Raw genomic sequence first — 22,437 nt, 5'->3', positions numbered from 1 at the left:
AGGCAAAGACCCCCAGCCTAGTTGTCCCTATTAGCGGGAAAGAGGGGGCGACGGTACAAGGGAGGGGTGCAGATTGCTCACAGAGGGTAGAAGAATCCTGCTTTGTGCAGTCCAGGAGTTCCATAATGCAACAGGTTACTCGCTCCTAGAGCTGGGCAGAGCACCCCCACCTCAGCCCCCATGCCACATATCAGCACAGGTGATTTGCTCCCAGATACAGTGATTAACCCCCTTGCGCCTGTGACTCCAAACGCCCCCTTCAGGGCAAGGCCACAGGCACTGACAAGCCAAAGCCCCACAGCCCCTTAAGATAGAAAGATCTCCTTTATTAATGAACCCCAACAGTATTTCTTCAGATACAGGAGTTTTCAACTCAAATACTCAGAAGAAAACAAGTTAATATTGCATTATTCTCATAAGAAATACTGCAACTTATTTCCGGTAACATATTGCAAAGCGAAACAGCTTGAAAAGAAAAAAAAATTAAAAAAAGAAAAGAAATTAAGTCAATCAAACTGGAATTAAGGTTTTGTTTCTTGGAACGATCGAGTCCTCGCAAGCACAGCTCGTTTCTGCAGATTACTCCCCAAACTGTCGTACAAACAGACCCCGATTGCTTGAATTCCTTATGAGCCCACAGAGGTGCAACATTAAAAGCTACGATTATCAGGTAGCAAGTGCCCCAACCTTCATCCTCCACGGCAGCCTCAGAGACCCTGGCGTTAACGGGTTGTGAATGTCTTCCCCCTGAATGGATGCAGAGAGAGGTCAGCACAGCCCCCCAGGCACTGGCCCGGGGTGGCTACAGGGCTTTTTGTGGGACACACGCTTGCACTGAGCTCTCAAAGCCAGGCAGGTACCACTGGTTCAGAGCTTGCAGGCACTTGTAGCTGCAGAACCAGCTCACAGGGCTGTGGGGAGGGGAGGGCTTTCGAACAGGGGACAATGCTTCTGCCCTGGAGCAGAACACAAAGGGGACATGCCAGGACACGGGGAAAGAGGACATAAAGGTGCTCTGGGATCAGCAGAGGGTAAAGGACACAAGGGAAATGTGTTCATACAACTGTTCTCCTCCACCCACGTTCCTCTGGGCAGCTTTATTCACAAGAGGGAGCCAGCCAGCCAGCACAGTGGCCCGAGAGTGCTCCTGGCCCCAGCCATCTGCTGGCCAAGGGCTATGAGAAGCTGCAGACCCACTGGGCAGCACAAACCCACTCCAGCGCCTGCAACCCCCCAGGAAGGACCTGGTCACTCTCCCCTGTGACGTGGAGCTGACCCCAGAGCCCATCAACCAGCTCTAATGCAATGGGGGAAAAGTCCTATGGATGCCACCACGTGTTGGGTGGGAGAGTGGTGACACTAGGACTTGCAGAGCCGTGCATGGACCTTCTTTTGGAACGGACCTGCTGGCACAGGTTGCGCTACAGACCCAGCTCCTGCCAAGGACACACGAGGCAGTAAGCAAGTGTGGTGGAGGGAGCACAGGGATCCCTAGGAGGCCAACACATCCTGATCCAGTCTTTCACCTCGAGGCACCAAGGCAAGCACCTTGCTATGAAACACCCCCTTCCTCTCTCTGATGGGGTCCCAGCACATCAAGCCCTGGTCTGGACACCCCCACGGCATCCTAGTTCTCCCCAAACCGGAGCACGCCAAGCTGAGAAGGAGCAAGCTCGTGGCTGGCAGGGAAACAGACAGCCAGACCCCACTTTGCTACTCACGTGATTGTTTTCATTTCTTTTTTCTCTGCATCTGGACGGGCACGATTCAGCACCTTGAGGAAATCTGATGTTTTCGCCCTCATACGCGTGTGAATATAGGCCTGCATTTCATTGGGACAGAACAGGGACATGTCAGGATCCTGTCTTCACATCTGAGATTTCAGGACACAGGGTGGGAGCTATCTTTCTGCTCCTTGTTAGGAAAGCACCTGGCTCTGCACAGCCACGGTGCTACGAGGGGAGCTCAGGAGGCAACAGTGAAAATTACCACCTGAGCCCTGGTCAAAGCCAGATTTCACTGAACAATTACCCTTATTTCTGTTCCCAGAAAAAAAACTGGATTCAAAGGGGGAAAAAAAACCAAACCCTACTTCACTGCTAGGATGGGAAGTAAACGGGCACTGCCTGTGCCAGAGAACTGGGAGAAGGTGATGATGCATCATTTGCCACCCCTGTGTGACTGGGGAGGGCAATGCCAGATCCTAGCAAGTTCTCAGGGCAGCACCCCTGCCCTGTGGTCGTCTCCTGCAGCACCCAGGCTAGAGGGGCTGAAGCTACCCTGTATCCCCCAGCCCTGTCCCCTCGGTACCTTCGAGCACTTGATGTGATAGTGCAGGTAGTCCCGGAATGTGTGGATCAGGTTTATGGTGTTGTCTCTGGCAGCAGCATTGGTGTGACGGGGGAACAGCACTGAAAGAAGAGGGCGACACAAACCGTTAGTACCCCCCCACCCCAAGGCTACCAAAGGGCTTCGGGTTCCTCCAGTGCTGGAGGCTTCAGGGCGCGCTGCTCTAAACACCTACTTTGCCCTCTACAGAGAGCCCTTTACTGTGACACATAACAAGATTAAGCAGCACTTGTGATTTTAAACACAGGGTTTAGCAGCACTTTTCCATATTGCCCGCAGCAGCCTGGACACAGCTGTGCACTCCAGAGGATGCACGTTAAGGCCAAGTGGCCAGAGGTGATGGAACAGTAGCAAACTGCATGATGCTACTTCAGTGCTTGTGAGAAGCAAAACAGAGGAGAAAGGTGGGAGGCAGATGATGGCAAGGCTGCTCAACTGATTTCAAGATTCAGTCTGCCCTTGCATCTTGAAATCAGCTGTAGATCCTGCCGACAGCTTACTGGCCCTGTGACAGAGCCAGGCTTGGTTACTGCAGGGGTTTGGTGGCTTGCTCTTTCCACAGGCTGGTGCTGTGCTAAGCATCCCAAGATCCATGAAAGAGCTTTTTGTCTGAGTGATGATCTCACCTGGGACTGTCAGATCAGATAACAGGGAAATTGCATCTCGACAAGAATGAAGTTTTGCTTGCAGTCCCAGACCTGCCATTAGACAGCCCTCCCATAGCTGAGGAGCTGCCCTAACCACAGGGAACCATTCCCAGCATGGGAGGAGGGCAGTGCTAACTTCACCTTCCCCTGCAATGTCTGTGCTCTACCTCTGAGCTCTGAACTGCAGGAATGCCAGCCTGAGAGAAACCCTAAGGGCAGATCCAAACATGACCCGCAATTTCTCAGGAAGAGACCTTTCCCTTTGAACAGGGCAGGGTTTGGACTCCTCAGCTCAGCCATCAGCATTGCTGCCCAGGAGGAAGTGGTGACTCTGCTGGCCACTACCTCTGCAGTCAGGGGAAAATGGCTTATCAGAGATGGAAGTGTTTGGCCCAGAGCGAAGAGAGACAGAGAAGCAGAACTCGCTGCCCTGCTCCTGCCCTTTGATTGCCCCTACTGCTCAAACACTACACAGGTGTCTGCAGCTGGACAAGCTACAAATACACTCACAGGAAACCTCCCACAAGAAACCTTCAGTTTCCACAATACCACAGCAAAATCGCCCTTCCCTTGCTCCCAAATGCTGACCTTATTTTATAAGACATTAAATGTCTCACTGTCCACTTCCATGCTTTCTTGCCCAGAGCAGAGCTGAGGTGGCCTGATACAGCAAAGGGACACGCCGGACATGAGGGATTGAAGGGGGCAGACAATGGACAATGTGACTCCAGAGTCCCTTCAGCCCCCAGTGACACACTTGAATACTCAGGGAAGATAAATTCCTTTTCGTTTTTCATGTAGCAGTAGAAGTCTCTCTCCTCCCTGAATGTCCCCAGGCTGCAGAGCTGCCTGCTTACCAAAGGTGATGTAGCCAATATTGTCGCCGACGGCTGCGTCTGTGTCTTTCAGCTCCAAGGGCGGCTCCCTGTGGCTGAAGAGCACCTGTGGGGCTGTGTGACTGGCCCGGCGACCCTCCTTGAACTCCTGAACAAGACAAAGTGAAGGTGAGACCCACTGTGACGCTTCAGGAAAGCAAATGGTGTGTCCCCACCCCCACAGGGCAACTGAGCAGGAGATTTCCCACCTTTCCCTGCATGGGCGAAATCCATCAGGCCAAACTTCTAGAAAACAATCCTTTTTCCCAGCAAAACCACACCAAAATGCACAGCTGTCCCAAGTTTACATGTGCCCCTCAGCTGGGGTGGCTTTCAGTGTCACAATTCCTGCCACAGGTGTTTTGTGGAAGTGACACCTCTGAGCAAGTACATGAGACAGCACAGCTCCTGCCAGAAAGTCAACACCATCAACCCTTCCAGTAAAAGCAGGCAGCACCCACCACTCCAGAGGAAGGGAAATTCTCCAAAAAGGCTGCAAGGTCTCCACTGCGCCCAGCATAAAGGTTCTGCCATTTGAGAACGCATCTCCCACCAGGAGTCTTTGCCGAGGCATTAAGAGGCATCTAGAGGGTTTGAAGCTTGTGTGAAGCCTGCTCCTCCTAACACCTCTACATCTTGAAACAATACCTCCAGGCAGGGAGATTCCTTCTGCCAGGCAACCTCTCTGACAGCAGCACAACCCCCACCTCATATTAAATGAACTGGCTCCACATTTCAGGAGTTACAGGACTGTCCCTACGCGGGGCTGGCAAAGTCCAGACACCATTCCTCTGCCTCGCTGACCCCCAGCCCAACCTACACATCAGCAGCCACCCTCGGCCTCTCCTCCCTTCTGAGCACAGCTCACACTAGGAAGAGCAGGAGCATCCGTGCCCCTTTTAGAGAACTGAGGAGCTCACTGGAGTTTCCTTAATAAAATGCTTAGCTTGCACTTCCACTTGCTTATGCCAGAGGGTGAAATGGTTCAAACAGCTTCACTGGTAGTTAATGGTCAAATTTTCTCCACGAGAGCCCAGATGAGCAGCCACCATGCCTGACCGGCCTGCGTTATGCAAGAGCAATAGCTGGGGGGAAGGAGCCATCGTGACTCACAGTGGAAATTCTTGTGGCTGGGCAGGAGCAGGGTTTGCTGTTGTAAAAACCAAGAACTCGGGACATGGAGACTCTGGGACAGCTGCTGCCTTGAAGCTCTGCCATCTCCCCAGAAGCTTCACAAACCCTGTTTTGTTCATCTCACGCCTCCCTCCCCATTTTAAAAGCTGAATTCCAGGCTGTGGGATATGCTGGTGGGGATGCCCTGCCTGTAGCTAAAGAACACAGTGAGCAGAGCTGCGAGATAAGACTCCCATCACCACACACCCTGTTCTAATGACCCCAAAGACAGGTAAACTGGTATCCAGCAAACCAGATCAGTAACTTGCTGTCAGCAGAATGGCCTGGCACCCCTGAACAGATGGGCTAAAGCTCCTCTAGCCCTGGAACACCCTGCAGGGCCCAGCTCCACAACTGTACCTGCGCAGGAGGCTCCCCAGGTGCTTCAGCAGCCACAAGGTGAGCAAGATGGGCCAGCAACACAGATGAACACACACACCAGCATGCACTGAGCCTTCCCCAGCTGTAAGCAAACGTCTCAGTCTCCACAGGCTGCACACAGTCGCTAACAGACACACGAAGTGTTTAGTATGGGCCTCTGAATGCTTCCCAGCTAAGTGGCAGTTGCAAAGGGTAGCTGAGTCCAGAAGTACTTGGCATTATGATGGTTGACTCAGGCCCACGAACTAAGCAAATTCATAGCTTTGAAAAGCTCAAATTTGAGAGCCCATAACAGCATGTGAGAGCAGCCACACTGAGCTGCTGAGTCTCTCTACAGCATTTGTGCAATAGCAGGAACAAACTTCGAGGTGAAGACAACTCTCAGCACCATCAGGCATGGCACAACATTGCCTCACCCCTCTTCTCCCTCTGCAGCCCCCCACCACGCTCAGCTCCTCAGCTGGCTGGTGATCTCTACACTACAACTTGTCACACTACAGGGCCTCAAGGTGGACACTGAAGTATTCACTGTGGTGCTCCTCATCTGTAACACATAGTATGCTTGATTGTCCATACAAGCATCCATTGTCCATACAAGCAAGACCATTGATAATAAAGATGCCAACGCAGGAGCCTGGATTAGAAAATACACCACCTACGCCTGTTAACGTGGTTCTTCCATCCCAGCACAGCCTGTAGCCTTACAAAGCTTTACGTGCATTAAACTTCACTTGAGCTCACTTCAGCCTAACATCTGCTTGTTTGGCAATGCTGCTTCAAGCAAGAAGGCGTGTGAATTGAAGACCAGCCCCTTTCCCTGCAGTCATTTTCCATACCTGCATAAACACCTTTCCGATCACCACATCATCGTCATCCTTAAATACCGTGCTGAACACAACCGTGACGCGATCCTTTTTTGCTTCGACATACCTGCAGGTGGGTGAGAGAGGAGAACCCAGCTGTGAACAGGAGCTAAGAGTTACAACTGGATGAGGAAGCAACCATGTGACAAGGTCAAGTAGATTCAACAACCATTCACAGGCCTGTCTGCTGAAAATTTCCCCTCTCTCAAGACAGTATTTACAGGGAGCAAAACATTTCTGTTGGGAACGGCCAGTTCCTCTCCTGCATGCAGCCACAAGTGCTGCTACTGACAGAGACTCTTGTGTAACATCCCTGCAGCCCGAGGGATGAGCATTACCCTCAATGGATACTTCTAGGCTGTTGCCTAGGACAGGCCTTTATTACCCTGCCAAAGCACAGGGCAGTAGGATTTCCTGACTTTCCACCACAACCTACAGCTGTGAGCAAGAGCAGAGCATACTGACAGCTGTCCGACTCCCCGTGCTGCTTAGTTTGAGCACTTACATTGTCTCATCGTCCCTGTAGTGGATGACAGCTCTTTTTTCTCCTTCTTTGCCCTCTTCCTGGAATTTGAAATACTTCTCAAAGACCGAGGCAAAGCAGTTGCGCTTCAACATGCCGGCTTGGTGCACGATAGCATCCTTGTCTGCAGGAAGGTTCTCCAGGTCGTAGAGCAAAGAGACATTGTAACCTGGGGAAGGACAGCCACTAACCTTAATAATCTATGCACGGCCTTAATAAAGCCAGAGAAATCTTCTGGAAAGAGACACGTACAGTTCCACCTTTGCCTTAAGCCCTCCCAGAAATCCCAGGAGTGAGTGCTTCCCACTCCAAGCATCGCCAAAAGCCATGCCTGAACTCGGCACGTGGCCATGGCAACGCTCCTGGGGCTCCTTCCTGAGCTCCCAGACACACGTGCTGGCTGAGCTGCTCCCAAGTTTTTGCAGCAAGTAGGAAGAGATGCTGTCACAGGTAACCATGGTTTTCCTGTGTCTCACAAAGCGTCTTTGAAGAACAAAGACCCCAACTGTGAGGAACAGAGGCTTCGTGGAGGAGGGCTGCGTCAAGAATTACAGCTTGTGCTGCAAGCTCCTTCAGCCCTGATGTACCTGAGCCACCTTTTAAATTGCCATTCATTGTACAGAGAGCCCCAGATATCAAGCTCTTGAAGCGCAGCCTTCATTTGAGATTTCTGAGGTGACTTAAGTAATTTTGGAATTGTATTCACACACACACACACAGAGTAAATGTTATCACAGGGTTACCTGATTCAGGATTTACCAAGTAGTTTCCATAGACTTTCTTCAATACCTAGGGAAGAAATGAAACATTAAGGGCACAAGCTATCAGAGCTGCTTCCTCCTGCACACGTTTGGTCTTCATTTAGGAACATCAAATTACAGCATCTGCCTCCCCTAGTTAAGTAAACTTGGACAAATATTAAGTCATTGGCTTCTAGTATTATTGGCTGCTCCTGCTCTAGGCAGAGCTCCCTGAACCCCACTGTCAGGGTATGCACTGCAGGACAGGACTCAAAATTGGAACTTTTTAAAGTTCTTGGTAGTCTTGAACTTGTGTGGGGAAGAAAATCCCTTCCATACACCGCAGGCCTTCAAAGGACAACTGTCAGGAGCGCTTGACACAACAGATCTGAGGGCTACGACCCTTCTTCCCATTCAAAGGCAGATGCAAAGCGTGCCCTGTCCCCCTCCTTGCGGCAAGGCAAGTACAGTGCAAGGGTCAGGCACAGCGTGGCCAGGCGATTGCCCACTCTGTCTCAGCCTATCGCACGGGACAGATGGTGATGGAGAGGAAACTGCCAGGCAGCTTGGATGCCTCTCAGAAGCACAGACGCCTACAGCACAGCAAAAACCTTTCTTCAAACATAATCACTGCTGAATTTTACATCAATGGCAATTTTCAGCTGAGCCATAGCTCTGTGTCAATGAGGGGGCCGGGAACAGGAGGTATTTCACAGAGAAGAACGCAACAACGCTGTGGCAGAACCGGCCCTCCTGGGATGACACCCACTACCACGCAGAGAGGATGTACGGTCTCTCCACATGCCAAAACCTCCTCTCAGCAGGGAGCCTGCCTGCAGCAGCCCAGGGAGATGCTCTGTCTTAGCAGGAACCCCACTTTGCGCTCCTCACTGCGGGGTTTCACCAAAGACAGAGCAGAAACAAGCTCCATCATCTCCAGGGAAGCACAGAAAGCAACAGTTTGCTAACTGGAAATTTAAAATGTAATTTCTATTTAGTCAGCACTCCCAAGGCAGTCCTGCAAAGATCCCATTTTCCTTTAAAAGCTTGGGAAGTTGCCTTCCACCACAACTGCAGTGGCTGCTGGTGCAGAATGGTGTCAGCCACTTGCCCACCACAGCGGTTCTCTTGGGATCACACACCATACCAATTCTCACTAAACACGCTGGGAGGGATTGACCATTGGGGCTGTTTGTCTCTCTTGTTTGCCAACGGCAGTACCTTCAGTAGCAGGCAATGCCGCCCCTAGGAAGCTCTGCATACAGGAACCAGGAAAGCAGGACACTCAGCCATATTTACTCTGACTTTAGTAGGTCTTGCAGCAACTTGCAGGAATTCACTTTGGGTTCAAATCATCTGTTTCTTGTCAGACCCACAATAAACTCATGGAGCACTTTCCTTGTTTTCCTCCACAGAGAGACACTCTGAGGCAAAAGCCTGCTGAAGAGCCTTGGGTGAACCCCATTTGCTACCATGCGGAGATTTGAAAACTGACTCAGGAACTGAGTCACACTTCCTGCCTCGCCGCCCAACCACAGCTCAGAGAGGCTCCTTCTTTCTACCATAAATGGCCCTCTGCAGCCCCGGCCCATTCAACAGGAACTGAACCTGCTACTTCACATAGCAGCAGCAAAAAAGGAACCAGACAGTCTGCAGATCAAGGTCTGCAGACACAGCAGGAGCCCATCACTCGCTCTCAAGAGTGGTTAGAGTCAGAAGAGTAGTGCCATGGGACTCTGGATTTGTCTTGGCACCTTCCTTCACTCGTTAGCTCAGCACATCGATCAGGGAAAATATTTCTACACGGTCAGGCCTCGCACTCATTTTTGACTTTCAAAACTAGTGATGCCTTTCTCCTTTCAGGCTGTAGGTTCATAAAAGACGACTTCATAAGAGAGTGTGAACACACTTTGCCCTTGTCTTACAGCAAAGTGGGACTCCTGGTTGGCACAGGGCTGCTCCTTTGACCAGCGTGAGATCAGAGTACAGATACTTCTCGAGGCGTTAGACGTTAGATTCATCAACATCCCATGGACATTGCACATGCTAAGACAGTATTCGTAGGTTCAAGGTCCAAAGATGCTCACTCACCTCATCAGCACCGTGTTCCTGGAGTTCCTTGTAGAATTTCAGAGAAATACTGACCATCACTTTTGTCTTGTCTCCATTGGGGTTTGAAATATGGTAAAGGACTCCATCAAAGTCTATGAAGCAAGTGTGAGAAACATGAGGGAACCAGGTCCTATTTCTGAGGAAGGTTTTCCATGCATGTTCTAGGAACTGCATAAAGTGACACCGTTCCCCCTGCTCCAGCCCTCACACATACATCAAGAAAGAAACCCCTAATTAAGGAAAGTGGTAACGTCATGTAGGGAGACCTGTTATCATTCAAAGGGCTGAAACAGTTTTGACATCTGTCCATCACAGAAAGCTTTAGTCTAGTGTCATTTAGCATCCCCGGCAAATCTGCTTGTGCTCAATGCACGAGGATACAAACACGCAGAGACGGGAGCCTTCTGGATGGCCAGCACAGAAAGTGACTGACATGCCCACCAGGCCAGAGCTCCAGCCTGGAGGAGAAAACATCTCTGCCAGCAAAGGCAGCTCAGCTGCTGCCTGCTGAGACAGCTTCCACTTCACTGCAGAACGGGCAGGGAGGGCAGAAGGCAGGGAAAGGCAACCCTCCAGCTACCTAGCAAGCTCCACTTCCCTGCGGAGCTCTGCAGCTTACATAGATTCTTGATAACAGAAGCAAAAAATAAATTAAAATAAAAATCAGTTGCTGAATGAACACTTGAACTTCCTTGGCACTTCTCATCCTGGAGAGCAAACTTCAGGCAATGAATTCATCTTGCCTGTCACCCTGAGCCAGCTTTCTAACAACCCAAACCAGATGGTGCTAAAGACATAATAACAAGTATCATCAAGGGCAGGACTGGAGAACAGGCGAGGTAAAAGAGTTATGTAGCACACACGCGCCAAACAAAGCGATGCCACCACTGAACTCACCACTGTGGGGAAAGGCCCAGAGACAGCAGGCAGACAGAGAAAATAGCGTGGCAGCCAACAAAGCCCCAGGACTGGGGATGGTGCAGGGTGCCCACACCGGCTGCCCCAGAGTGTCTCTCCTCTCCCCGCAGCGGTGCTGTGTGAATTTGGGCACACTGGGCGTAACCGTGGGCAGACCATTCAAGCCAGCCCTTTTTTCAGAGAAGTCAAAAGAGCTGTGGAGCTTACCTGCAAATGTTACTTCTACTGCCTCTGGTTTATTTCTAAAAGGCAAAGAAAACAAAGGAGGTAAATGAGAACTCAAACAGCAGCCTCCAAGCTGTGAAGGAAAGGGGATTCATTTCTAATGCCTTATTTCTCACAAGTAGCTCTATCTAAAAACCCTTCTAACTCCAGCTCTTCAACTGGCAGGTAACCTTTGACAAGAAATCTCGGACGTCTCCCCATTCCTATAAGCATCAGTTTTACCCCAGATGATATAAAATAGGCCTCAAAGCTGTCACAGATTGTTATTATTTGTGGTTTATTATTAGATTTTGAGAGCGCAGATTTCCAGTTAGAAATGTCTGAAAAAGCTACTTGCCACTAAGGAGTTTGTTTTAACAAGTGCATTCTCCGAACAGAACTGCTACAACACAGGTTTGGGGACAGAGGCTGTTCTACAAGTTCCTATGATACCAGTTCATGGAAGGGACTTAGAGGCTAAGCAATCCTTCCTGACTTGGTGCCCCCTTCACCATCGGCAGCAGCTCTGCAAACACATTGATATTAAAGAATATCAGAGAAGACCCCTTCTCCAAGTTCAGAACTAGGAGCAAGTCACAGAAGGAAACTTTCCAGATGTGTATTTCATCCTGAGCCCCTGCATCCCTTCTGAAACACCCAACACTAACGCCAACTACTTCTGCAGGAAAAGCTGTAGATCTGGGTTTGCCCTAACGCTGCCCAGCGTGCTCCTTGGGATTCCTGATCAGCAACAAGAGCACCTTGCAATCCAACGGCACATCACTTTTTACACCATGGGTATGAAGATTTAATTGCATCTTAACAAACCCTTTCTGCCAGTTTGCCCGTGATCTATAGAAGAGTAGTATCCCACAAAAGACTTAACTGCTTCTGAAAAGTGATTTTTTTGGGACTGGCACTACATAATTGCTTTGGCAGCTCTGAGGGAACCGGTATTAATAGGTCATTCTCCAACAGGGAGCAATGCAAAGGTACCTCCACCACTGAGAGCAGCGGTGGAAAATGAGACCAGGATAAAAATGCCAGTCTGCTACTGCTCTTTCACAGTGTACCTCTGTTTATTTTTCAGAAGCGGCTGGTATTAAACAGAGTACAGGCTAACGATGCTACCAACAGAAATCTAGCCTCTAAAACAGTTCATTCACACCCATCTGAACCAATGTACTGAAATAACTCCCCAAACCAAAGCCAGTGTGTCGAGTCAGCCTTGTGATCTCAACTATGCTGCCGCTGCCCAGAGACCAGCACCAACCTTTTTGCTGAAACTTTCAAGCACGTGTCTGCTGCTGGATACCGGCTACACCTTGGTACATACAGTAAGAAAGGTGGGGGAAGTGATGACTCAATTTCTGCTTTTCCTAACCGTATTCTGGAAAGGTTTTAATGATTTTTCCCCATCAGAAATTATGTTCTTCCATCAACTTCTCTACAGACAGCCTCATTCCTGGAAGCCAGGAATGACCACAGTGTGCTAAAACTCAAGACAGGCAATGCAGGGAGACCAAGGCACTGACTGAACAGCACTGATCCCAGACCACACACCCAGTCAACAACATTTTACTTGGGCAGAAAGGGAGGAATTAACCCCCAGCCAGAGATCATAAGTGGAAACGATGAGATATTGCTGCTTCTTGAAAGTTATTAGCTGTGAAAAGCAACAGCCCTTTTTTGTCAGGAGGCTGGAGAGCCTCCGTCTTTAGCGCTGCATCGCTGAAGATAAAAACCACACACTTGAAAGAAGAGGTGCGAGTGTACCCAAGGCAGGCCCTTTAGTTTATAAGCTATGCCAGCTATCTGCAACCTCTCGCGCTCTCATCTTCCCCTCTAGTCGGGACTGAGATGGAGGCTCACAGGGTATCCCTGGCTGCGTATTCAAACCTGGCTCTTGGAAAGGGGGGCAATTCACCAAGCCACATCCAAGCCACTTCTGCTCACTGAGGACTGCTCAGAGCACAGATGAAAGAAAATCCCACTGATCCCACTCGGTCAGTTGATGCAGACGCATTCTTCTTTTAGAGCACCACACTCAGATTCGGGAATCAGCTTGGATGGCAGTATAAATTTTTATAAAAAAAGAAACCTATGTAGGAAGCTTTAAAGATAGCGCAGTCAGGCACATGAGAGCTAGGAATATTAAAGACGATGCATCCTTAAACCTCTATTCCGTCTTCTCAGTTACACCGTTCAAACCCCATATTCCCCATGCGCACGGAGCTGACACCTCCTGGAGCCCTGTCTCCCAGCAGAGCCTGCGGACACAGCACCTCCCTCCGAGCAACACAGGGAAGAAACTGACAGCCAGCGAGCACTGGAGTGGTTTTGCCGAGGAAGGACAATGATCCCCTGCTCGCTTGCCCAGTATCCCAGGGGATGGCAGCAAGATCACTCGTTGCGTTATTTCGGAAGCCATGCGAGACCACGTACCCAAAGTCAGTTAATGGCTCTGCATGAGCCTTTGTTCTGCACACAAAAGCTTACGGCTGACACGGCCCCATTTCTGAACATTTCATCGCGCAGGCATGATGTCTTAGAGAAGTTCTTTTAACGCCGATTTCCCAAGTGGCTCCATTCTTGTACTTGGGGATGGCGAGAAGGGGAGATATTTAAGGGAAAAGCAGGTAACTGGGCAGAACTTTGGGTGCTGAATATTCAACTGCTTCCCGGCGCACAGCCTCAGTGAAGCGAGAGCTCACGTGAGCCGCATACAGAGCTTCTCACAGACACCCTGGCCCCATCATCTACTGCAGGGTGGTTTTTCTGCCTCGCCTGGCATACACCTGAGCAACCCAGGCCTGGCCCTGCCCAGGGGAGGACATCAGAAGCATGGCTGGGAGGGAAGCATGCTCTCTTAGCCCTTAACAGTTCAGCAGCGTTACAACCCCTAAGTTTAAAGTGCTTCTATTTATTTCTCTGTCTCACCTCACCAAAACTATCCTGGCTACTTAAAACCTTTCTACAACAGAAAAACCACCCCTTTTGCTACCTGAATTGTTGTTCCTCCATCAAGAAATCCAGAGACAGAAGGGAGAGGAGCTCTCACCTCCAGCCTCCTGTGGCTTCTGGACGCCGCAGGTCACACACACGCAATCACTTCCCCTCCACCTCCCCTCAACCCCATCTTCCGCCAACAGAAATAGCAGCGGGGACATGTCGAACACACTGCGGAGCCCCAGCAATGTCCTCGCCATGTTTAGTCCTCCCAGCCCGCCCTGCTCTCGTGCAGGCGAAGGCTTCACGCAGGGGATGCACAATGGGCCTGGGACTGGGGCTGTGCTGCTGTGGGGTGGGTACCAGTTACCATCCAGTTACTGGTGGGATCCCGAAGAGCTCTCCCTGGTCCAGCATGCCCCAGTGCCCCCTGCCCCTGAGATGAGACCCATCCACACCATGGTGAGAATCATCAGTTTAGCAGCTTGGCGCAGAGTGACCGTAAATCCCAGCCATCCTTTTTCAAGTTTTACTTTGAAGTGGTGCTCTAGGCAGCTGTGAACTCATTTGGGGTTCACTTCCAGCCCTGATTCAAGTCTCGGAGAACCAGACTAAAGCCTGGCTACGCTCAGAGGATTTCAGACAGTACAGATCATCCGCTCCTGAGGCGGAGAGCTGCTGTGACCCCCTGCAAGCTCCTTACCACCCCAACACTATACCTAAACCATAGCCTCCCCCAGCAACCTTCCCTGTTTGCCTCTGCCTGGAACGGACAATAAAACCAGCTCACACTGGGAATAACTGAGATGGCCCCCCCTTTGCACTAAACACCAAATACAGACCAGCCCTTTCTGCAAAACCCTGCCTGAACTGATGCTAAAATGGCAGCTGTTCCAGGCAGTGGTCCATTTTCTGATAACACTTATCAGGTTTGAAGTCAAATCCACACCAAATCCCATCTGCCCTCTGGTTGTAACAATAAAAGGCCCTGACAGGTTTTACGTCTTCTCGCCCGCATTCCTCCTATTCATCTCCAAATGGCTCCTACGCTCCCTCTATCTAATGCAGAGCCAGCTCCAAATCAGATTTTTCACCCCAGCGGAATATCCACGAAGAGCCACAGCACCCATGGAGATGCCATCAAGCACTTAAGAGCAATAGCAAATCTTTTTTTCTGACAGCATTTCCTCAATTTTGACTCGGACAACTTCCAAACTTCCCCACTTCATTCTCAGGCCACAGAGGCTCTTAGCCATATGTTACAACAAATTTAAGAACAGAAGAATGAAGACTGTAATTATACAGAGCCCTCATCTTCTGTATTAAACAGATCTACATGCAAACTTGGTCGACAACCATACTGAAGCATCTCCCACATCACATTTAAGGCTGTACCTAATAAAGGAGGATGGCAATTATTTTAAAAGCTGCAGGCATGCAGATATTCTAATCTCTTGCCCCAGAGGAGGGGGAGAAGGGGGGGAAAGAAAGGGGGTATTTCAAAGCTTAAAGCTCTGTGCAGAGCTTTCAGATCACTGGAGTCGACACACAGTTTGGAGAGAGTGAGCCAGATTCAGTGACAGACTGCAGGCTCTCGCTACAGAAAGGTCACCCCAATAAAAAAAAATTATAAGCAATGTCTAAAATTATCTGAACAGTTCCTCCACTCCCGGGCCCTGCTCAGCTAACAAAAGCTAGTCTGCGTAAGCTGCGGGAGTGTATGAAATCAAAGAGCTCCCGTAGCTCTGACAGCACACCCACCATGAACTGGAGAAGGAGTACTCCGTTGGGGCAATGCTGAGCAGTGTATGGCAGCCCCCACGCATGCTGGCCCTCCCCTCTTTGTTAGACAACCCCTCTGTGCCCAGGCTTCTCCTTTGCTGTGAGCCCAGCAGCCTGGAAAAGGCTGGCTGTTAGCAAGGTGTTGGGATTCCCGGCAGACAAAGCATGGGCTGGTCCCACAGCACGCAGGTCCTCTTCCAGCCAGGTCTTCACCCTGTGCGTCTCAGTTCCAGCTGTGGGCAGGTAGCCCACAGCTCCCTCCTGGAGTGATCCAGCGCTGCAGCAGGTCTCTGGAGAGCCTCATTTTGCACACACTGTTCACTGCATTTCTTTAAGTACAGCAACTAATACACTCTTTTGTCTGGTGTCAAGCACCAGTGGCTGCAGGGAAAACTGTTCTCAGAGGATAATAGGGAGCAGGCCCCTCTCAGGAACCTGAGATGAAAACTGAGGCTGGAGCAATGACAAAACAACCTACTAAAGCCTAACACTTTGCGGATCCAGGATGCTTTTCCCTCCTGTTCCCCATGCTACTGCTTGAAAGCAGAGCACTGCCTAGTTCCAGACAGAGATGGTTCATGATCCACCATTAATGCAAAGTCACCTTCCCCGGTGGCTGAAAGCAGATGTGCTATGGCAGCCCAGGAGCTACACTCAAACACCTACAAGCACGCTCAATCAATGTGGGCAGACAGCCAAGGTTTACAGTGCTGCCCGTGCCATGCTGAACCCAAGGGTACCGCTTTCTGCCAGCGGCATCGCCCGAGCGCTCCACAGAGTCAAGCAGATTGAGTTTCAGCAGGCGAGGTTGTGCCGGGGGAGATGTGCGGCTCCAGGCTGGGCTGGTGAGGACAGTGAGCCAGCACCTGCTACTGCTGCTGAAGGAGGGAGATCTGATCCCTGCTCCTCAGCTGCACCATGGCGAGCAGCCTTCGTATGATGAATGGGATGAGGAAACTCATCTGGGCTAAAAATACCCAGTTTTGCCTGTTTTAATTTTAACCTAGGTCGCTTCCCCAATCCTGTTTCCCCTGAAGCCACAAAAATGCCTGTGTCAGCAAGAAGGAAGGGGTGTCAGAGGAGCAATCTCTGTTTTTGGTGGGGCCACTGAGCTCCCCTGAAGCGCCAGAGCCACAGATCGTTGCAGTCACTCCTGCAGGGAGTTTCTCAGCGGGGCCCGACAGGACCTGAAGCTCCTCTACCTTCCCTGTGTGCCAGAGAGCCTCCAGATGCTCCTCGGTCTCCCCACGATGAACTCACATCGCATGTCACATCACAAAGTTCACGTTACCCAGTTTCACCCAGCGCTCAGCCTCCCTGTCTGAAGCGCTCAGCTCTACAGCTGCCAAGCACCAAAGTCACCGCAAATGGGAAATACCATAAAGCACTGGGTACAGCTTCAGCGCAAGTCTCCAACCAGCTCACAGGAACCGCTCTACATCGGGGAAGTTCAAGCTTCAGCTGTTTTCCTATGTGGCTAATAGTCATGAAGCCCTGCAGATTTGTACCTAACTAAAGGCTGTAAAGAAACCGACAATTTAATTTGAGATTCTCTTCCCTCCGCCCCCAACCAAGGGAAAAGGCATGCTGTTCCCCAGCTATGCGAATTTGTTTTCTTTTGCACAGCGGGTAAATACTAAGTAACAATTTGAGATAGATGATTAATTTACCGGCGATTTAGGGTAAGCTATGTATGACTGGAAAACGAAACCCCACGCCCTGTGACACTTTCACTAGGGTCAGTTAAATTAGAGCAGGACAAAACTGGACAGAAAAGCTGTTTTTGGAGGCTGTTCCTCCCTGTGTGTTAAAGAGAACGAGCATTCATTAGACACAGAAGACAATCATCAAAATGTTTTACACAAATTGTTTGCTGTTTTTTTTTCTGTCTGTGTGGTTAGCAAAGGGAAGCAATGACGAGAAAAAAAAAAAAAAAATCTTCCAACTGGTAGAACTCATCCCCCCACATCACGTTTCTGTCAGAAATGGGAAAACAAGAGTGTGACTCCAGCTTCTAGGCAATTTCTCAAGTCAAAACGAATTAGCCAAAAGCTTCTGGAACAGCTTATTCTCTCGACACCTACAAAAGCCCAGGAGGTGCCTCATTCCAACACACTTGTTTCCAGGTACTGACCAGGTACTCCCCCAATGCAGCAATTTGACGCCTGAAAGTTTCAGCAGCAAATTCCTAACTCAACCTATTTCAAGATTCTGATTCTGGTAGCTTTAGGCCTTTATTTTAAAAATGTGGTTGGTTTAAGGAAATGTATTTAAAACAAGAAATTACAATGTTAAATAAAGGAAAAAAAAACCAGATGCACTGAAGTCCATTACCTGTCAGCACCTTGATCTAAACACCACCATTCAATGGTGGCTGTCAAAGGAGGTGAGATTTCCATGGTTTTGCCCACAAAAAAAAAACCAAACTAAATTTGGAATTACCCTATTTGTAGGCAGATGCTGCCGAGACCCAAGGGCCTTGTCAAGGGAGGACTCTTAAGATAGGGCTCAGGCCCTGCCTCGAGTGCTGATCTCTGCAGCCTGCCAAGGCATCTTCCACACTGGGAACTCCAGAGACAGCTGACGGACCTCCACGCAGAGCGAATTTTGACACATAATATACAACACTAATGTTATGAGCAGTTGCTAGCTCTGACTTCTAAATATGACCTAGTTCTATGTGATACAGGGAAATACAACGTGTCTCTCACCTGATGGCCCCAGAAAGCTCTGCAGGAAGCCTGTTAAATCATGGCCACGGTGTGGGAAGCAGAGGGGAGTGACACAGCCCACGTCACAGAACAGGTCTCTGGCGAAGGATTTGGAAACAAACCCCGCCCTGCTCGACTCCCAGGCTGGCGCTGAAGCCACCAGGCACACCTGGCTCTGAGACAATCATTATTGACAAATCCGTGCATTGCATCTGCCTTACTCCTGGTTTAGAGCAAATAACTCAAAACCAACTCTGTCCGAGTGTCCAGACTCACTCCTCTCCCAGTCACTGAATCCCTCAATGCTTGACCTTGCCCTGACTGTCCAGTGTCTGTCCCCAAGACATGCCTTGGGAAAACCATCACCAGAATAATGAAATACAGCAAATACCCTCCTGTTTCCAGGCTCAGCCCAATGGGAATGACCCTGGAATTGTGGCCAGAGGGAAAAGAAATTTCACATGAATAAATACTGCATAACACCCATTCCCTAAAAGACTTGAAACCAAGAGAAAAAAAAAAAAATACACCTCCTTGTACAACTCAGACCTTTGTCTCCGCCCTGTGCTTGCCTGGACAGGAGGGCCCCAGCACAAGCACAGACTAAAAGCAGAAGTAGAGTAACTTCCTCTCCTCCAGCAACACGCTCAAGGCACAAAACTTATCTAGAAATGACATCTAAAGAAAAGAACATGCTGCAGATGAGTTAAGAGGCAGAAGCAGAGCACTATCAGCCGCACTACAAATCGATCCAGGAACAATCAGTACACCAGGCAAGCATGCTGACGCACAAGCAAGGTGGCTTTGCCGTAGAGCGAAATGGAAACTTCGGGGGCCTGCAGGCTGGTGCAGAGTGAGCAACCCCAGCTCTGGTCGCACAGAGTTAGGGTTTCAAGGTGTGTTTAAACCTGCAGACTGCCACCTCCACATTTACGCAAACACAGGGATGCATGTGCATTCTTCTCTCTCCAGCAGGAAAAGTGCACCGGTAAGGACTTGTGATGAACGAGCATTTTTGACACAAGCTATCAACCTCTGTACACGTAATATTTTCTAATGGATGCAGCTGCAATACCATAGTGGTCACCTGGGAGCTCTCTCTTCCCAGTGTGGTGCCCATGCTCTGGGGAAACCTGTTGCGTTAAACGATCAGGCTCAAGAAGAATAAAAAGCCTGCGAGCAGCTCAGCTATGCTGCAAGGCTGTACAGCCTGTCGGTTATTTTATGAAAAAAAAAACAAACCACAAACCAAAAAACAAACAAACAAAAAACAAAAAAAATTGAGCAAGAAGTCAACAGAGAGGGGAAAGCAGAGGAAATGGCCTCTGTCAAAGTTCTGAACGCAAAAGGCTGACAGCTTCGAAAGCCACTGGAGGAAAAGGTGACATAGAAAAAGGCACCTGCCTGGGGAGTCCCTTCCCAGAGCAGCCTGGGCCCTGCTCTTTGAAGCGCCAGGGCAGGCTCCACCTCAGAGATAACACCTCTGCTTTGCTTCTCAAGGCTTTGTCTCTGTACAAAGGTGCAGTGCAGACAGCGCAGGGAGCCTACAGGTAGCTCAGCTGCAGATAAGGACCTTTATACAAAGGGACTCTCTTCTGAGCTAAACTGTGCTCAGATAAGCACCTTTACAGCCCTGATACAACACTCACATTAAAATAATCACTGGCTCCCCAGGGACTGAGCTGTCCCAGCCAGAGATGCAGGTGCAAACCAGCCCCCAACCCACCCCCCGAGGCCAGGACACCCACCAGCCTGGCACCAGGGGCCATAGCAGACCTGTGGGCCTGCATCCCTCCTGCTTGGCAAAGTAAAGAGGGGCAGGCTGGAATCTGCTCTCCACCCCCAAAGCAAAAGGCTGAGGCCACGGCTCCCCCTACATGCTTCCTGTTCCTGGGCTCCCCCCCCACATTCTGTACCAGCGCTGGCACCACGCTTGGCCCGTTCTGTTGAAAGCTGCTTTACCCAAAACAAACATCCCTGCAAATTCAACTTTCCCCCCTCCCCAGTTCCCTCCTTGCCCAGGCCCTCTCCTCCAGCTTGTCTCCCACAGCCCGCCTCAACGCCGCAATCCCCAATACCCTCCCCACCTCTCTCCTCCTCCCATGGCTCTCCACACTGCACTAACCTCCCCCACATTCTACTTGTCCAACTTTGCCTCCTCATCCCCCAGCCCCTCACTATGCCCAACCTCTGACCAACTGCCCCGCTCCCAGCCCAATTACCCTCTCCCAGCCCACCCTCCTCCAGCACCAACCCCAGCCCCCCTCACCCCGCGGGCCCCCATCCTGCCCCAGCTCTGCCCCCCCTGCTCCCCAGGCCCCCATCCTACCTTAGTGCCACCCCCTCATCATTCTCCATACCCCCATCACTCCCCAGGCCATCATCCTACCTCAGTGCCAGCCCCCCCACTCTCCAGGCTCCCATCGCTCCCCAGGCCCCTATCCTACTTCAGTGCCACTCCCTCATCATTCTCCATGACCCCATCACTCCCCAGGCCGCCATCCTTCCTCAGTGCCACCCCCCATCACTCCCCAGGCCCCCATCCTGCCTTGTCACCACTCCCACCACCCCCCCGCGCCCAGCCCAGCCCCATCATCCCCCGGGCCCCTATCCTACACCGGCGGCCCCCGCCCCTCCCTCAGCCCGCGGCCCGGGCCCCACCGCCCCTGCCAGGCCCAGCCCGGCCCCGCCGCCCCCGCCCCAGTCAGGCCCGTCCCGGCGCCTCCCCCCCAACCCCAGTCCTTTACCCGGCGGCCGCGCCCTCGAACTTGAGCGTGAGGGTCTCCTCGATGATGCGGTTGTTGACCTCGAGCAGGATCATGTCGGTGGCGGGGAGGGGAGGGGCTCTCAGGGCGCCGAGGCCGGAGGGAGCCGAGCCCGCTGCGCGCACCGGGGACCCGCCCGAGCCTGCGCCGCCGCTTCCGCTCTCGCGCCTGCGCGTCACTTCCGGCCCCCCCTCCCCGACAACCTCCGGCGCCCGCCTCCCCGCGCCCGCCCCGCCCTCCGCGCTGACGTCACTTGATGCCCCGCCCAGCGGCCGGGGGCGGAGGGGAAGGGGGTACAGCGGGGGTACCCCAAATTGGGGGGGGCGGCACGGGCAGACGGGTGCCACCGGGGCTCGGGGGTGCTGCGGGGTGTGGGGGTCCCCCCAGGTGGGGGGCGCCAGGTGAGGGACCCATGGGGTATGCCTGGGGTAAGGGGGGGTCGCCAAAAGTGTGGAGGTGAAGGGGTCGCCAAAAGTGTGGGGTGCCCCCCCGGGATATGGGAAGCGCCTGGGGTAAGGGGGGGGTCCCCAAAAGTGTGTGGGGTCCTTGATAGTGTGGGTGTGCCCCTCCGGATACGGGGTTGCCCCTCCGGATATGGGGTGCACATGGGATAAGGGAGTCCCCAAAAGTGTGGGGCACCCCCAGGGATATGTGGTGTGCCTGGGGTAAGGGGGGGGTGCCCCCAAAAGTGTGTGGGGTCCTTAAAAGTGTGGGTGTGCCCCCCGGATATGGGATGCACCTGGGATAAGGGGGGTCTCCGAAGGGGTGGGGTGCCCCCGAGATATGGGGTGCACCTGGGGTAAAGGGGGGGTCCAAAATTGTGGAGGGGTCCCCAAAAGTGTGGGGTGCCCCTAGGGATATGGCATGCACCTGGGGTAGGGAGGGGGTCCCAAAAAGTGTGGGGGGTCCTCAAAAGTGTGGGGTGCCCCCCCGAGATATGGGGTGCACCTGGGGTAAAAGGGGGGGCGCAAAAGTGTGGAGGGGTCCCCAAAAGTGTGGGGAGTCCCCAGGGGATATGGGGTGCTCCTGGTGTATGGGGGTCCCGCAAAATATGGGACACCCCCCGGGATATAGGGGTACCCCAGGCAAATGTGGGTGTGCCCCAGAGTAAGGGGGTCTGCACAAGAATGGGGTGCTCCAGGGATATGGGGGTGCCCACAGGGAAAAGGGGTGGCCCGTGGGCTGCGTGATCCCAGGGTTACGGGACCCCAAAAACATGGGGGGCCCCCACGGACCAGGGGAGACCCAGGGTGATGGGAGGATGCCCCAAAGGGATGGGGGGCCCCCCAAAAGCGTGAGAGTGCCCCAGGGAATGGGGGCACCCTAGGGGGGCTGTGAGGTTGGCCTGGAGCTAGGGGTGGTGTGCCCAAAACTTTGGGGGTGCCCTAGAAGAGCATGGGTGTGTCCTGAGGGAATAGGAGCGTCCTCGGGTCTGTGGTGACATC

The 22,437-nt window shown here is 51.8% G+C and overlaps 1 protein-coding gene across 1 annotated transcript; it reads right to left on the bottom strand.

Moving 5' to 3' along the window:
• Nucleotides 1-305: 305 nt before the first annotated feature.
• On the bottom strand, nt 306-21,167 carry ARPC2 (actin related protein 2/3 complex subunit 2). The gene is made up of 10 exons (XM_054208478.1): nt 20,975-21,167; nt 10,789-10,823; nt 9,643-9,755; nt 7,555-7,600; nt 6,794-6,980; nt 6,262-6,355; nt 3,854-3,980; nt 2,311-2,411; nt 1,722-1,822; nt 306-747 (listed from the first exon to the last, which is right to left on the bottom strand). Exons 1-10 carry the CDS (start codon nt 21,046-21,048, stop codon nt 723-725), a joined length of 903 nt encoding a protein of 300 aa, XP_054064453.1. The 5' UTR covers nt 21,049-21,167; the 3' UTR covers nt 306-722.
• Between the last annotated feature and the right edge of the window lie 1,270 nt (nt 21,168-22,437).

The sequence above is a fragment of the Rissa tridactyla genome, chromosome 7, assembly GCF_028500815.1.
Source record: "Rissa tridactyla isolate bRisTri1 chromosome 7, bRisTri1.patW.cur.20221130, whole genome shotgun sequence".
Taxonomy (NCBI): domain Eukaryota; kingdom Metazoa; phylum Chordata; class Aves; order Charadriiformes; family Laridae; genus Rissa; species Rissa tridactyla.
This window is presented reverse-complemented; position numbering and strand designations above follow the sequence as displayed.

Excerpts from the sequence above, each read along its gene's own strand:
- ARPC2 (XM_054208478.1), bottom strand. The coding sequence starts at position 21,048 with ATGATCCTGCTCGAGGTCAACAACCGCATCATCGAGGAGACCCTCACG. Across the intron at positions 7,601-9,642 it reads AGGAACACGGTGCTGATGAG|GTATTGAAGAAAGTCTATGG; the intron begins GTGAGTGAGCAT and ends TTTCTTCCCTAG. Across the intron at positions 3,981-6,261 it reads TCGGAAAGGTGTTTATGCAG|GAGTTCAAGGAGGGTCGCCG; the intron begins GTATGGAAAATG and ends TGTCTTGTTCAG.